The 15,624-nt window shown below is 36.8% G+C and overlaps 1 protein-coding gene across 2 annotated transcripts in view; it reads left to right on the top strand.

The window, feature by feature from the left end:
• Nucleotides 1-15,624, top strand: part of CDK17 (cyclin dependent kinase 17) — a 92,492-nt gene that overhangs the window by 34,663 nt on the left and 42,205 nt on the right. The window contains exons 2-3 of one of the 2 annotated variants that reach the window (XM_062611327.1): nt 2,025-2,173; nt 6,669-6,707. In XM_062611327.1, coding sequence (XP_062467311.1) covers nt 2,056-2,173; nt 6,669-6,707 — 157 coding nt within the window. In that variant the 5' untranslated portion in view covers nt 2,025-2,055. The remainder of the gene's footprint in view (nt 1-2,024; nt 2,174-6,668; nt 6,708-15,624) is intronic. The other variant, XM_062611328.1, reaches the window with a different exon arrangement.

Here is a 15,624-nt window from a genome sequence, read left to right as displayed (position 1 = left end):
AGATATAGAATGTCTCTTGGGTTCTCTGATCCATGTGTTTGTTAATTTGTATGTAATATTTTTCATCAGTATACCTTTTTGAGTAAAAAATTATGTAGGCTTAAATCAAGATCAAAAGCCAGGAAAGGCCTGTTTTCGTATAAAGGCATCTGTTTTTTCAGTTACTGCCAAGTGGAAAATGGAAAGAAATTGTTATGCTGTCATATAGCTTTAGGGCATTACATGGCTAAAAATTGCATGTATCCTTTTTGAGAATAATACATGTAGGAGGATGCAGGTTTCCAAGCCCACTATAGGACAATTAAGTAAAACCACATATAAAGGATGTGTCCTCATTTATTTTTTTTTTTCCCCCTCTCTCTCTTTTACAAAATCTTAGGGTTTAAGAGAAACAGAGGCCATTGATTTGGAAAAATTAAAATAAATGCAGAAATACACCAATTTTAAGTAAGGTCTTTAAAGCAGGACCTGAGCAGGAAATGTTCCCCTTGGAACGTTCTCTGAATGCAGTTCCTTAACAATGAGAATATCCTGCTTTTGAGTGAGAGAGAGAAAAATTACTCATACTAAGGTGTGGCTTTCTTGCACACACAGCAGTGCGTTAAAAGGGCAGTTTAGAAACTGCTGCCTTAACATTGTCTCCAGCATTTATAATTTTTTCTTTCCTATGTATCTTTACCTGGTGCCTGACTACTTTGGCTTAGAGTAGCTGTGGTTGTCTAAGATGTTACCCTGTTTTGTGATCCACCGCTTTCCCCTTGGATGCAGCTGCTGCTTTGCCAGGGGTTGTACTGTTCATCTCAGACTTTGGGGCTCAAATTCCAAAGGTCTTTTATCCATCCTTATGTGTTACTCACTGTCCTATGTAATATAATCTTGTAATGATTGAGTGTATATATGCATTCTCCTACCACCACCAACCACTTCCAACTTGTTCCACTGATTTGTTCTCCTTTTTATTACATAGCATAAGTAAGCTACATAGATGAAATGCATATATGTAAAGGGGCAATGTCAACATAAAAGTAATTGTATTCCAATTTGTTACTAAATATAGATCTTCAGCATACTACCTTTTGCATTTTTCTGTTTAAAGGAGAACTTTGAAGACATTTTTTAATTTTGCATGTGAATTGTGTGTTTTGGAGTGCAAAGAGGCTGATGCAAGAAAAAAACATGAACAGCTCAGGCTTAAAAGTATGCCGTGCTTGTGTTTGACGCTGCCTATGTGATTCTTGGAGGCTATGAGCAGATGAACAAGTTATTGTGAAATAACATCTAGGGTGAATTGCCCATATGGAGTAATGAAAGAATTGTGTTTCTTGTCGTGCAAGGGCAAATGTATGGCATACTGCAAAATTCACTTGCCAGCTTAGACTTGTGGCAGCATGTTTATGGTGTGGACCCTAGTTGTTATTGTTTTTTTGCTTACTGCTTTCCATGGAGAAAGTACCTCCTGCTTTGTACCCAGTTTAGTCTTAGTGCCTGACTGTGGAGAAACATCCATTCTAGCTGTTGTTATCAGGCCCTGGCTATCCATTTCCCTAGGTGGGATCAGGCTTGAGAATTGCTTTTGTTTTTAAGGCTTTTAGTATTGTCCCCTTCCTCCTTTTGTGAAAAGGGCAAAATACAGAGAAATTCAGTACCTTCTGGCCCATAAAGAAATGGGCTGAAAAAGAGAGAAAGTTCCAGCCTCTTCCTCCTCAGTGGGTTTGGTGAAAGAGGCTGCAGAGAAGGCAACAGAATACTGTCAAGTTTTCAGATGACCGTGTGTTTTATTATTGGATTGTAAAATTAGTAATCAAATTAGCTGTTTGGGGGGTTTTGTTTGTTTGTTTTGTTGGGGTTATGGCACCTACCTCTCAAGACATTCTTGTTCAGCCAGTAGAGCAGTCTTGTTTTAAGGATATTGTTTTACGGATGACTTGCATATTAATTAAATTTTCTGTAAGCCTTCCTTCATTTTTATGTGAGGTAATTAAATGCTGTTTTCTGAACTCATTTTTTCTCCCCCTTTTTTTCAGGCTTCCTTAAGCCAGACTTAATACTGATAGAATGAAAAAGTTTAAGAGGAGACTTTCCTTAACCTTGCGTGGAAGCCAGACTATTGATGAATCTCTGTCTGAGCTAGCAGAACAAATGACAATTGAAGAAAACAGCAGTAAAGATAACGGTAAGCATATCTTTCACTTCCCAGAAAATGTAAGAATTTTGTGAGGCCCTACTCAAGTGGGCATTGCTGGGTTTTATTTCAGTTTTCACAATTGCATGGATTTGCTGGCTCAGCTTTTCTTTTGATTTGTCTTACATTTGATATCCTAGATCTTTTAACAGGTTGATATGTTGTTACGTGTTAGTTTGCTTTGGTATTGAACTATTATAGAGCTGTTTATCAAAAGCTGCCTACACTGATATTTAACGTGGTGTGCAGCAAGGATCATAGATGCCCTTTCAGTGAACAAAACATTGTATGAATTTAGTGGGTCTCACGTCAACTTCATATGGCTTCAAATTTAGGTTTTTTTCCTCAAAATTATTATTTGGTAATATTATCGATAGTAGTTGCTTAAATATTACAAATAAAGCTGTTTACCTTATCATTGGTGATGCAGTGTACGAGTCTGAGAACTTTGTCACCTCTTCATGTCTCTCAATAGTACTTCAGCAATATGGAGGTGACTAGAAACATTCAAGATAACCAGCTTGCCTGTGTATTCTTATGCAAGTCTTTGGCTGATCCCATAAATGTACTGCCTGCTTTAAAGTCCACATTAATGATGATACTGCTTTTGAATGCAATCTGCAATTATAATGACTGGAAGAGATTTTTGTTGCTTTGCTCTGTTCCTTGGGCTGCAGCATTTAAGTCATATTTCATCTTCAGTGCTGATTAGTGTTATTTATTGCTCTGCTGACATCTAAGATTTTCTCAAGTATCAAAGGATCTGATTATTATTTTTTTTTCCCTCCCCCCCTTCACACCAGTAAATAATTCTGAATTTTCCCACTGAAAACTGACAGGGCTGAGAAATTTAAGCAGAAGCAGAGGCAATGGAATTTGCCCTGCAGGCTTTTAAAACCCCATCCAAGATCTGTTCCATAGCACGCTTTTAAAAGCTTAATGTACTTTTGGCAAAACAAAGATACTCATGTTTTCCTTTTTTACTCAACCCCTAGTATATTTATTGATATTTACCTGTCATCATCATGGGCCATGGCCAGTAGTTTGGAAAATTACATTTATTACAACTTCTTATATGCTGATGCAACAGCATACAAAACACTATTACAAGTATTTTTGCAGTGGTATCTACTAAGTACTTTCTGAGACATTAAGCAGTTGTCCCACATGGTTTCAGTCATATTACCCTTCTTACTGATGCGTGTTTTCTTCAGACCTGGATATACTTCTGACAGATTGATTTTATTATGCAAATAAGAATATTACTTTCACACTGCGAAATAAGCATGAAAAATTGTCACCCGTATCAGTGAATGTAGTGAACTTGGTTGCTGAATTGACTCAGTTGAAAACTGGATCCCGGAAGAATGAAAAGATCTTACTTGAAACTGGACCATGTGCTGGATGCCAGCTCAAGGGACAGAGGACACAATAACTTGTTTACAGAAGCATGAGTTACATCACCTCCAACCATGTATGAATCTGTTTGCAGTTTGTAATATTTATCCAAGAAGTACCTCAAACCGCAATACTTGGATGTCTTCTGCATGTTTGTTGCCAAAGTTTGACAAACTTAACTTCTCAGTAGATACTAAAAGGGATAATAATACAATTCGATAAAACATTTCTGATTGAAAATTCCTTATTTAGCTTTTGGTGCTCCTTTTATTTTGCTGTCTACATTAGTACATTGGCCAAAAGGAAGCTTATATGCTAATATTGTGTGATATAATACATGCTATGCTTACAGCTGCGAAATATTGTTGGTGCCTTAGTAAAGTGTCTTTGGATACTGAGGTGATGTTGATCCTCTTGAAAGAGGAAGAATAATAAACTATACTTTTGCTGTGTGTAATCTTAACTCATAATTTTATGTCATTTAAAAAAGGTTTAATGACATTTGCTTCCTTTTTCTGATACTTCTAGAATGCATATGTTAGTACCTGTTCTATCATTGATCTTGCAGAGATGAACAGGATACTACTTTGTGGATTTTTGCTTTCCTTTGGTTTTCCTTTCCAGCTCTACTTTTCTTAAAAAGTAGGGTTGGAAAATGTGTGCTACACCAGCTAATCCTGCTTTTCTAAAGGAAGCTCTAACTTCCCTGCAGATTAAAATATTTTGTAAGGAGTAGTTTGCAGGCAAACTGTAGGAATTGGGGTTTGGGCAAAAACAATTGCTGGAAAAAACAGGAAATGAGTTCTCTCTTTTGGTGAAAGGTTTGGTAGAGAGGATAGACTGGGGGGGGGGGAACATCCTTCAGTGGGCATTATTTAAAAAAATTATTTAAAAAAATTACTTAATTGTGTAAGCACTTAAAGTGCTTAAATAAGAAAGGTTTGCCTTGTAAAATCAGAGTACTGGTTACTAGTTGTAAATATCCATCCAAGACACAGAGAGGATGTAGTCTCTTGAACAGTTTTAAGATCTTGAAAGTGCATCTTTACTGCAGTGGTGCTGATCTCAGAAGGCAGGAGTAACAATCTCCCTAGTTTTGCTTTTAAGAGTAATAAACAGCTCCTTTACCCTGTGGAACAGAGAAGTGTGCCCAGTTTGCAGGCTTTGGATCTGATCTTGAAGGAACTTAAAAAGCACTAGTTAAATCAAAGGCAAGCCAGTATCTTGATCTACAGAGAATCAAAGTTAGGGACACAAACAGTCTTCAGAAGGTGGTTCTTCACATGTGGTTTGTTTTCAGCAGTTATTACATCAACTGTTCTTCTCACTCCACAAGACAGAGGTAGACCCTGAACACTGAAGGCCTTTATGGCAGAATTTTCTTCCACTGTTGTTCTATTTTGCTTTTTATTTTTTTCTTCCTAGCAAATCACCTGCTTTGTCTCCTCTTCTTCCATTCTGATGGCTGTTCACTGTAGGATATAATTTGATACACCCAGATTTTCTCCTTCCTGGAAAATTGCTGTGTAACTCAACTGCAGAGGTTGTGAAAGCTACATCGGTAGAAAACCACATCTGTGCTTACCTAGAATCCATGTTCATCTCTTTGATTTTTCACATACATGTCCTGTAAAATCTGTATTATAAAGTTCCAGTTCAGCTCTGTGATTCCAGATGTAGATCACATGCACATAGTAGCAGGGACCTTTCCTTGAGGTCATGCTTTTGTAATAACCTGTCTTGTTCAGCCCCCTGCGTAATGTTTCCTCTCTCAGACCGGTTGCTCTGATTTCAATTAACTGCTGCTGCAGTCCGGAGCCCCACTTTGTCATTAGCTCTAGCTTTGAGTAGGTTGTTTGAAGATTTGCTTTTAAAGAACAGTACTCCTAGTGCAGAACAGATTGTCCCATTAGTAGTTCATGGACATAAAAATAGATGCATAATTTTTCATTTCTTTGCAGTGCATTGATACCACTGAATCAGCTAACTGCTTGTGTGCAATCTCATTTCATACATAACCTCCTTCATCACTCAGTACAATTTCAGTATGCAGCACTCATCCATCAGCAGCAAAATGGGATTAGCAGGGATCAACACATACTGTCTGATGCAGTAGCACAGAGCTATTGCACTGAATGTAGAATATCCAGCAGTTCTGGGTTTGGTTTTGGTTTCCTTGAGCACCATCAAATTATTCAGTGACCAGAAACCTGTGTATAATTAAAGCTGCCTTACAAATTATGTTCATCATAATTGGCTGCTGGGTGAGGAAGCATCACCAAATCAGATGCATAAACCATAAAAAGAGAGAGTGAAATGCCTAACACACATCTGAAGCCTTATGAACTGTGGACTGTATGAAGTATACTTTGGGCTAGTCTTTTGTCATAAGTACAGAAGCTTTTCATGGTCTCTAACATTTCAACATATAAAAGCAATTAGTTGGCTTTGTTGTTTATTTTTCATTCTGTCTCGATTCAAGCATGCTAACAATGTGCCAGCTTGCTTTTTTAATTCTAGGTTCTACCTTAATATGTGTGATATGTATTCAGATTAATATTAAAAATACTAAATGGTAATTTGTAGCAGTTGACAACTAAATTTGTTCCTGAATTTTTTCCTTGCCAATGACATACTAATGAAATTTGGCTAGAAGTAACATCCAAATCATGCATATTTAAAGCCCAATTAACTGTGAAATTTATGCAAATACTTTAAATACATATGAATATGCTCTCTAATGAAAGGGAAAAATGTGACTGTATTGTCTAATATTACAAAATACATTATCACAAACTCCAAGCATGCTTTTAAGTATAATGACAAGGTATGTTCAAAAATACATCCACAGATCTCATGTTAATATATAAGTAACTTGTAAAGCCATTCTGTAATGGCAAGTTTAATTTTTATATATAGATAATATATACGCACATATATACTAAACCAAAAAAGTGAGCTTCTCGTAGAAATGGCTTCATTAATTTCTACAATAATATTTATTTCCGTTTGGTCTGTTCTAGCTCAGTGGTGTGATCATAGGATCCAGTCTCACAAACACTTGCATAATCTTTTTGTAATTTTACAGGTGTGAGTAATAATGGAAGGATCAGCTACAGTAAAGTGCGTAAGTGTCTTTTAGGTTTAAGGCCTTAATGACTAGTTAATACTCTGGTAAGAGGAATGAATGTTTATAAAAATTGACACATTGCAATACTGTCTCAGAACATCCAAATGTCTTTGTAGTTGTAGTCATTTTGTATCATCTTCAGTACAGCTGAGAAACTCCCATTCCATCTGCTATGTGTGATTCCTTGAGTATGGAAGGAAAACAGTGTGTTGCAACATATTTTCAAGATGGTGTTCTTGAATTGAAAATATAAGCACAAAAATACTTGCTGGTAATAAATCAGAAACGTTTCTCTGTTGATACTGGAGGAAAGTATCACTATAAAAATATCAGTGGGGGAAGAAGTCCCCGGAATGTTAGAGCTCATTCTAGAGCTACAGATTACTGGAAATAACTGGTAGCTGTTACAGCTAAGTATCGAATCAGGTACTGTCCCTTTTACTGTACTGGTGATGTTTTTATTATTGTCTGGATGTGCCCTTCTGTGCTGTGGTATACATCAGTTTTTGTTATTACTGTTCAGTATGGTTTCTCCATCCCGCGTACGCTGCTCAACATAGTGTTCTTTCTTCCCTTCCGTTTTAATTTGCTTCTTCCCACAAATCCTGGAAGCTCTATTCATGTGTGGAAGTGCTTATGAAGTGAAATGAGCATGAAAATTCAGTGCCTGAAAGCATGCTGCAGAGACCAGTAGTCTCAGGGAAGGGGGGTTGTTGTCCACTCGTAAATGTTTTCATTCACAAGAAGAATGCAGTTTTGGCAAGAGAGCGTGATGCTTAGATGCAGAAGTGGACTCAGTAAATAGACCAAATTCCTGCTAGCGTAGGCTTACTGATGGATATGTAGAGTTTTACTCTCAAAATGGCATTCAAGTGGACTTGTTAAGTACAGAAAAGTGAAATGCACATAGCTAGTCAACACAGTTATTTCTGAAAGTAGGGTATAAAGGAGGCAGATTCTGTTTCTGGATGTGTTTGGCAGTCTGACCCTACTAATTACTTGCGCTGGGAGCTACAGTGTAGTTGTATGAGGGGGATGCAGGGATACTTGTATATTGCCTGTGATGCTGACTCACTCTGTTTCGAATTGTACTTGAAACAGTATTTTGAAAGATTCGTTGTAGTGTGATGCCTTCTGGAGTTATGCTTTTTAAAGGGAGGATTAGTAGCCAGTGGTGTGTCATGTATGTATGATCGGAGGTATGGGAGTGCCTTATTGATGTTCCAGTACATATTCTGATGACCAGAAGTACTGTCTTGAGAATTACCTTTTAAACAATATGAAATACATAAATCTCAAATGCAACTTTTAGGCTTTGAATATGTTTCATTTGATTGTGATTTTCTTTGCCTTCGTACCTAAGCTGGGGGCAAAACCTCATTATATGTGAAGTTAACTTTGAAAGGCTTTTTGTAGTGTCTTTTAGATGTTTTGATCTCTTTTTTTTTTTCCTTCTTTTTCTTTTTTTCTTTTTTTTTTTGCCTTGTGTATTATCTCTTGGGTTTGCAGTTTAAACAGACACCTTGGGAAAAATCTCTGTCCTTTCTGTCCCAAATTAAAAAACAAAACAAAACAAAAAGTTTAGAGCGCCATTTTAATCATTGAGGTACTTCATTTCTTGGGGAAACTTGAAGGCTGTTTCTTCAGTTTCTGTCAGCAGATTTCTGCAAATATGCTACCAATATTTTTTGCCCTATGTCTTCCAAGTGACAAACTGACAAGTGTTTGCTCTGGACATGAGTGCTGTACTCAAATGGATTAATTTTGAGCAATAGGGGAATCCCTTGAGGTTCTACTAGGTTTTTAATATTGTAATAGTCAAAAGTTTGAAGGTTTCATCTTATTATTTAATGGATAAATACAGTTTTAAGTGGTGTTGGCTCTATTTTTAGAGTGGCTTAATGTTTTCCTGAGTATCATGGAGTCCAAGGAAGCAAGCCCATAAAATAATGTATAGAGTATTTTCTACAGTGTTCCTCATGCAGCCCCTTGAAAGTACAGATATAGCAAATGTATAGCTGCTTTGGGTTACTTCAATATTTCTTCAATGAGAGCCATCACCTAGAGTCAACTAATTTTACTGAGTGGGTCTGACAGCCTTATAGCCAAGTTATTAAATTCTGTATAGTGCAGCATACCAGCTCTAAAATGTCAGAAATTCACCTACTTGCTTTCTGTGATTTCTGAAGAAATAGCAGGCTTCTGACAACAGCTACTTCAGTAAGGCAGTTTGTTCAAAATATTTTTTACTGAAAGTCAAAAAAAAAAAAAAGCAGTCTTTTTTTTTTTGCCAGAAGACAGGTAAAATTTGAGTAATTATTAATAGAGCATACATTCAGATTAGTTAAATGGATGCGTAGTAGATGATTCCAAAATATGATTAAGCTGTAGCACAGTGGCATTTGAGACAGTCAATATAAATAATTTTAAAAGGTTATTGTGGTGCATTGCAAGCTTCATGAATGGAAGGCTCTGTGGAGGGCTTAGTTTCACATACGTAGAGTTTTGACACTTCCGAATTTCATATGAAAACAGAAAAGTAAAAAAAAAAAATCAAACTGGGCAACCTTGGAAGTTTTCCGGAGCAAGGGTGAGGTCAAGGTGGATGGAAAAGAAACTGTGTAGAGACCTGTTCTGTAAAAATCAGTAGCTGATTCTCAGGGCGTTCAGTGGGATTTTGTTACAGCTGAGCTAGTCCAAAGTCAAGCTGCAGCTAAAAGTGGTGAGTGAGGTTCTGCCTCCACCGTTTTGTCAGTACTAGCACTCTGCATGCCTGGGATGATTTACTTCAGAAATCTAAACCAAAGTTACACTTTTCTTGCCAAGGGGAGAACCATGATCCACCTTTTTGGTAGCAGCAGTGAATTGTGGCAAGCTTGCTTTTGCACGAAAGTTCATCCTTATTTAGAGTATGGAGCCTGCCTGGATTCAGTCCACTTATATATCCAAATCAGTTCTCTGATATTTCATTTTGATTAGAAAAAAAGGCCTTGTTTACTTTATTTGTATGAAATTACAATATAATATTTATGTATTTGTATGGTTTCCATGATCAGCCTGGATAGTGTTTACTGAAGAACACATTCTCTTACAGACTTACTTAGCTCTGTCAGAGATGCTTGATTTAAGGGAAAATGTCACCATGTATGACAGGTGATTTTGATTCTTTATTAAAGCTAGCTGAAGCAAATATCATTCCAGAATTCAGGCAGTGAAATCTGAAAGCCAGCTTGGTCTTTTTGTCGTATGATAGAGATACTCATGGGACATTAAAAAAATAAAAATAAAAAAAAAAAGGTAGTTGAATATGTGGCATTATATATTCATAAAATTTTAAAATGCATTTACATTCCTAATGAAAACATGTTCTTTAGTGGATCAGCTGACTGATGTATGACAGTATGTCAGTTGCTGAGGTCTTGCAAAGAAATGACAGGCAATTCTGCAGGCTCTCTGGAGCTCAGATAGGTAAATCCAGTTAAGTAAATCCAGCACAGGAAAGAAAGTGGTATCATGGCTCTTTAAGATAGACGGACAAGGGAAAGAAACATTGGGGATTTATTTAAAAATTGCCTGACTTGGGAGTAATTTCAGGTCAGAGTTTGTGCCTAATTTAAATTGCAGTTAAAGGAAAAAGAGGCGTCATCTTTATAACCTCATAAAATAGTTTTAACTAATTCCTCAGACAAGCTTCTTTGTTATATACACTATTGTTCTACTTGACTCTGGCAGTTCTCATAATTATGAAATAAAAAAATCAGTTCCACTTACATTCATGCATAAATTTTTGTCACTTTACAGTTGAAGGATTTTAGCAGCTGATTTGAGCTATTTTTTGTTCTTGATGTTTATTAGCATTGATGTTGCCATTATTTTGTACTTTGCAAAGCAATGATACCTTACTGGGTACTGTATTTTCTTGAAATACATGTGTATGTTCTAAAACAGATCAGCAGCATGGTCTAGCAACTCATACAGCATTTGTAAGCCAGGCTGGTTGTATTTTAAACAGTATTTTCCTTTTAATAATGCTGTTGTAGTTATTTTGCATTATGCCAGTAATAACAGAGCTTGAATGATAGGATGCAAGAAATACAAGAAAATGTTCCAAATGAAATAAACCAGCAGCTCGTTATTTGCCAAACTTGAAAATCAAGTAATACAGCAGTCACAGTCACCATGCCTTGCCCAATTTTAAACCTTGATGAAGATGTGCACTTAAGATAACATGGATGTATTAAAAATAAGTGTGTATGTATGTGTGTATATATATATATGTGCATGTGTTTGTGTGTATGTGTATATAGATATAAAGTAAAAACAAAACCAAAACCAGGACACATTCATATTTCAAAAAATGTTCAGGGACATTGAAAGGAAAACCATGTGTTCATCCTGTACACCCGTGTAATAGAAATATTCTCATTCAGAAGGTTTGAGTTAACTTTTTTGATATTTAAAAGACTAGATTTGCATGGCAGCTTAGTAGGTTGCATGAGAAGAAATACAAGAATTAAAATGGCACTGCTTGAAAGATGCGTCAAAGGCATTTTGTAGCCAGAATAAGAATACAGTCGCAACTGACCAAACACAATAAAAAAAGAACCACTAGGAAGTGTCTTTCTCAGCTTGATTTCCCCATTTAAAGGTTTATCAGTTTGGAATTACAGATTATAGATCAGAGTGAGGAAAGAGAGACAGGCCTAAATAATTAGGAAGGCTCTGGCTGGAATGGCTGTGACAGCATGAGCCAGCCTGATCAAACAGCCCAGGTGCTGCAGAAGTCTTGTGCTATAAGGACAGCTGGAGTTCTGCCTGTCTATTCTCCAGTCTCTGAGGATGACATTTAAGGGCAAGTCCAAGATTAGAGCCCAAAATATATCACTCTTTCCCCAGAGTACCGTACCAGTTCCTAATTCAGAGACTTCCTGAATTGGCAAGTCTCTGTATTGTTAGTAGCCCTGAGCAGATTTCTTGTTAAGTCTCCCCTTGAGTCTTGTAAGCTTCTGATAGTCATTACATCCTGTGGTGGGGAGTTTCCACAGACTGCACGGTGTAAAAAAAACACTTGGTGTGTGTGCCACATACAACCTGCCACAACTGGCTTTTTCCATGACCCTCACTCTTGTGCTGAAGAAGGTGAATGCAACTGATCACTAGGTGCCCTCTGCAGCCCTCCTACAAGTCTGTGGGTTGTGAGAGAGGAAGACCAGAGCTGTACATGGTACTCAAAATGCAATAGATTCATACAGTTGCATAGTGAGTGGCATAGTGATTTTCTGCTCCCCTCTAAATTTGTATCATTCATTTTGGCTGTGGCCAAATATTAAACCAACAGCACCATGAAAATACCTCCTGTAAACACCTCTATCACATCAGCTAGGCCTTTGAGTCATTACTTTGTTATATTTTCCAAGTACAGTGATAATAGCGTAAGGAATATGTGTATTTTATATAGGGAAACAGTTTTTTAAAGACAAGCCAAGACTGTAATTGAAATTACAAGAAGCAGTATGTAGCACAGGCATTTAACTTTTACAGTTTTTACTTCTTTTATTCAAGACAAACAGTTGCACTTAAAAAGTTGCTGTGTTACCCTTTAATGATTCAACATATTAATAAACCTAACAAAAATGAATTCATTATGTGGTAACTTTGGAAGAAGTGCTCGGGGATCTTTGAGCAGAGGGAATTAAACAGTTTTTCAAAAGCACTTTCTTTAAATCTCATATCTGATAAATGCATAAAGCCAATAATAAACAGTTTTGTAAATTCATTTCCTGCAAGAGTTTGCTTGTAATTTTCAGTATTTGTTCCGGCTCTTAGCTGTTATTCTCATGTTTGCAGGGAGGAGGTAGCACAAAATGGAGAATTCTTGTGAATGTTTCTTTAAAAGTTTCTAGCATGCAAACTTAACTGTATTTAACAAAAATACTTTTCCAAACCATAAACCTATAGGTTATAATATCATAAACTGCCATATGATCCCTCGTTTATGTAAATCAATGTGTACTAGGAATTTAAGAAACATTCATAAGTACTAATAAAACTTCTCTTAGTCAGAAGGATACTAGTAGTCCAAGAGTTTTTGTAACCTTCATTTCATTGTCTGTTGGTAATTATGGCTGTCCTACTACATGACCTAAATTACTGGTGCTAAACTTCATAATGAGCTCCATAATTTAGAACAGTCCTTACGACAGTGCGGGTAGGTAGTAGTTGCCTACGATGGCAGAAGATATTTCTGTGTAATTGGATCTTACTTTCTTAAGCATTTGTCTTTAATTTTTTATATACATTTGCTGTTTGCTTATTAATGTGATCTGTGTTTATACTTATATTTGAACCAAACTTCATATGTTAGGATACTTTAGGAATTTTGTTCAGAACTGTGCAAATCTACCAGTGCCATGAGGAAAAACAAATTTTTTCTAACAATCGTCTCTGTTCATCCTACTGTCATGTAAGTAGTGAGCATAAAACTCAGTCTCAGTGTATTTGTAAACTCTGGCCTTTTTTACATGCTACACAGGTCATCAAGATAGATTCATTTTAGCATGAATAGACAAAAGCCATAACGTGTAAGGTAAATTATCACTTCTGTTCTCTCTTAATGCAGCTATAGCCCATATGTGTGCATGGACTCCAGTGGAGTTAGTGGTACAAGAACCCATAGCAACTGTAAATGTCTAAGAAGTTGGTATGGTGGCCAGGGTGACTGAGGCATTTACTGGCATGCTCACAGGCAGGCATTTAGCTTCCAGCCATATGGCCCTGCCCCTTTCCTGTGATGCCTTTAGTGTTTCTTTGACCTTCGTGGAGATGTATCCTGGCATCTTTGGTTTCTCATTAGGATGAGAAAAGTAATTTGCATTTTTGTGTAAGACAAACCATGGGAGATGCATTTTCAGTTACCAGGCGTCAGTCTCTCTCAGCACTTTGTTGAGAGTTTAAGTTACCGTCCAATGTCTAAGGCTTTTGACACCAGTGGTACAGCTAAAAAATATATGAGGGATTTTTAGCAGTAGATTTCTGTACTAACAAAAAAAATAATAATCAGAACATTTTTCCTAGGTTTATATTAGGGCTTTAAGACAAAAAACTTGAGGGACTTCTGCTTTGCTTGGTGTGTCAAGGCTTGGTTAAAGTGAGGAGAGTTTTGTTTCCCCCAGTTTCCCACAAAAATCTGAGTTGGCCCTCTTTTTTCATAAAAATTTAGGTTTAGAAACAATTAAAATGAAGTAGAATTTCATGCTTAATATATATACTATTTATTGCTTATGTAAGGAGTACAAATGAAGTAGTAAGTTTAAAATTATGCAAACGAGCCACTAAAACCCACCAAGCATCATAGTTTTAATCAGTGAGATCTGTCTCAACAGAGCAGATTATATGATCATCAGGTATACTATTCATTTGTTCAGCAGTGTGTGTAAGCTCAGTGTGAGGTTTTTAGTCTAGAAACTAGATCAAATTCAAATCGAAGATCAGGAAAAATTAGAAAGCAAAAAGCAGATTTTAATATATAAGAAGTCAAAGCAGTAGTTGTGCTGTGTGTCAGCCCGTTTCTTGTCATGTGGAAGGAATAATAGATTCTATTCAGAAATTGATGAGGAATTTGCCACCTGCTGCCCTAGGATAAATCATCTGCTATTGAACGTACACAACAAGGAAGCTCATACCACTCTTAAATCAAAAGGGATGATGCAGTGTGTTAGAAACAGAAACAAGAATTTGGGACAGATTTCCAGAGTTTTGAAGGTGAAGACACTGATCATGCTTCATGAACATACACATAGACGTATTTATTACACATGGATATGGTTTATTTTTTCTCATGTTCACCCACTTTGAAGCTGGTTTTATGAAAGATGCCAATTGAAAGATGCAGGCAGGTTCATAACAGTGTTGATGTGTCCTTTCACATTCTGTTTTCTGCCTGAAGCTTTATTTTTGTTTTATTGTTTTCCTGCAGCAGCTGAGTTAAAGTGTTCTTTTTTTCTTTGTCTTACCGTATTATTTATGTGCAAAAAACCCTTGCATTATTATTCTTTTAAAGCCACTGGCAGATCTTTGCATAGTTCTGCCTGTGTACTTCTGTCTACTTGAGACCAGTCATAATATATCCAAAAGGTTTTTGGGCATGTGGGGAGGGAGGGGGTTCCCTTCAGGATCCCATTTTGCTTCAGTTATTAAGTATTTGTTGTTGCTATTTTCCTTTTGTGTCCCTGTATGTGAGGATATAAGCCAGGGTGGTGAAGTAGGGTCCCAGATTGCTCCATGTCCCAGCAGGTGTGAATGAAGCTCTGAGCAGATCCCAGCTGTGTTACACCCTGAGGGCAGTGGCCCCAGAAACACCTCAGGAAATGCTGCTCCATTCAGTAGCACTCATGATACAGTTGCTCACTGCATGGCTGCTGCCTTTTCTTTTTTCCCAGTAATGCCAAAGCTTGTGTATCTGTAATGGTAATAAGAATCCCATGATGGAAATAGAAAATTACTTGAATCTGAAGTGTTCTTCGGACATATCTTCTGGTCTTTTTCCTAGTACGGGGACAATGCTTGTATGTAGCTGCTGGGTGAGTCTGATCTCTGGGTATTTTTTTCTGTAGTTGAGGCTATTTCTTCTTTAATTTCTTCTGTGAATGATTTAATCAGTGGTTCTGATAAGTCCAGTTTTGTGACAGTTAGTACTAGCTGACATCTGTGCTTCTTGCTGTGGTAAAAAACACCTGTGTTTTTAGAATTACACTGTTTCTAGTACCATGGCAGTCCTTGAGTGCTAGTCTTTATGTGCAGAGTAAGGTTGCTGAGAGAACATGAAGACTCAATTTCTGTACACATTTGTATATAAGATTTAATTATTTTTTTTTCTGCAAGGTGTTTTTCAACAATAATTCTTTTTAAAATCTTA

The sequence above is a fragment of the Pezoporus occidentalis genome, unplaced genomic scaffold (genome assembly GCF_034315485.1).
Source record: "Pezoporus occidentalis ecotype Australia unplaced genomic scaffold, CSIRO_AGI_Poc_V1 ctg152, whole genome shotgun sequence".
In the NCBI taxonomy this organism is placed as follows: Eukaryota; Metazoa; Chordata; class Aves; order Psittaciformes; family Psittacidae; genus Pezoporus; species Pezoporus occidentalis.
This window is presented reverse-complemented; position numbering and strand designations above follow the sequence as displayed.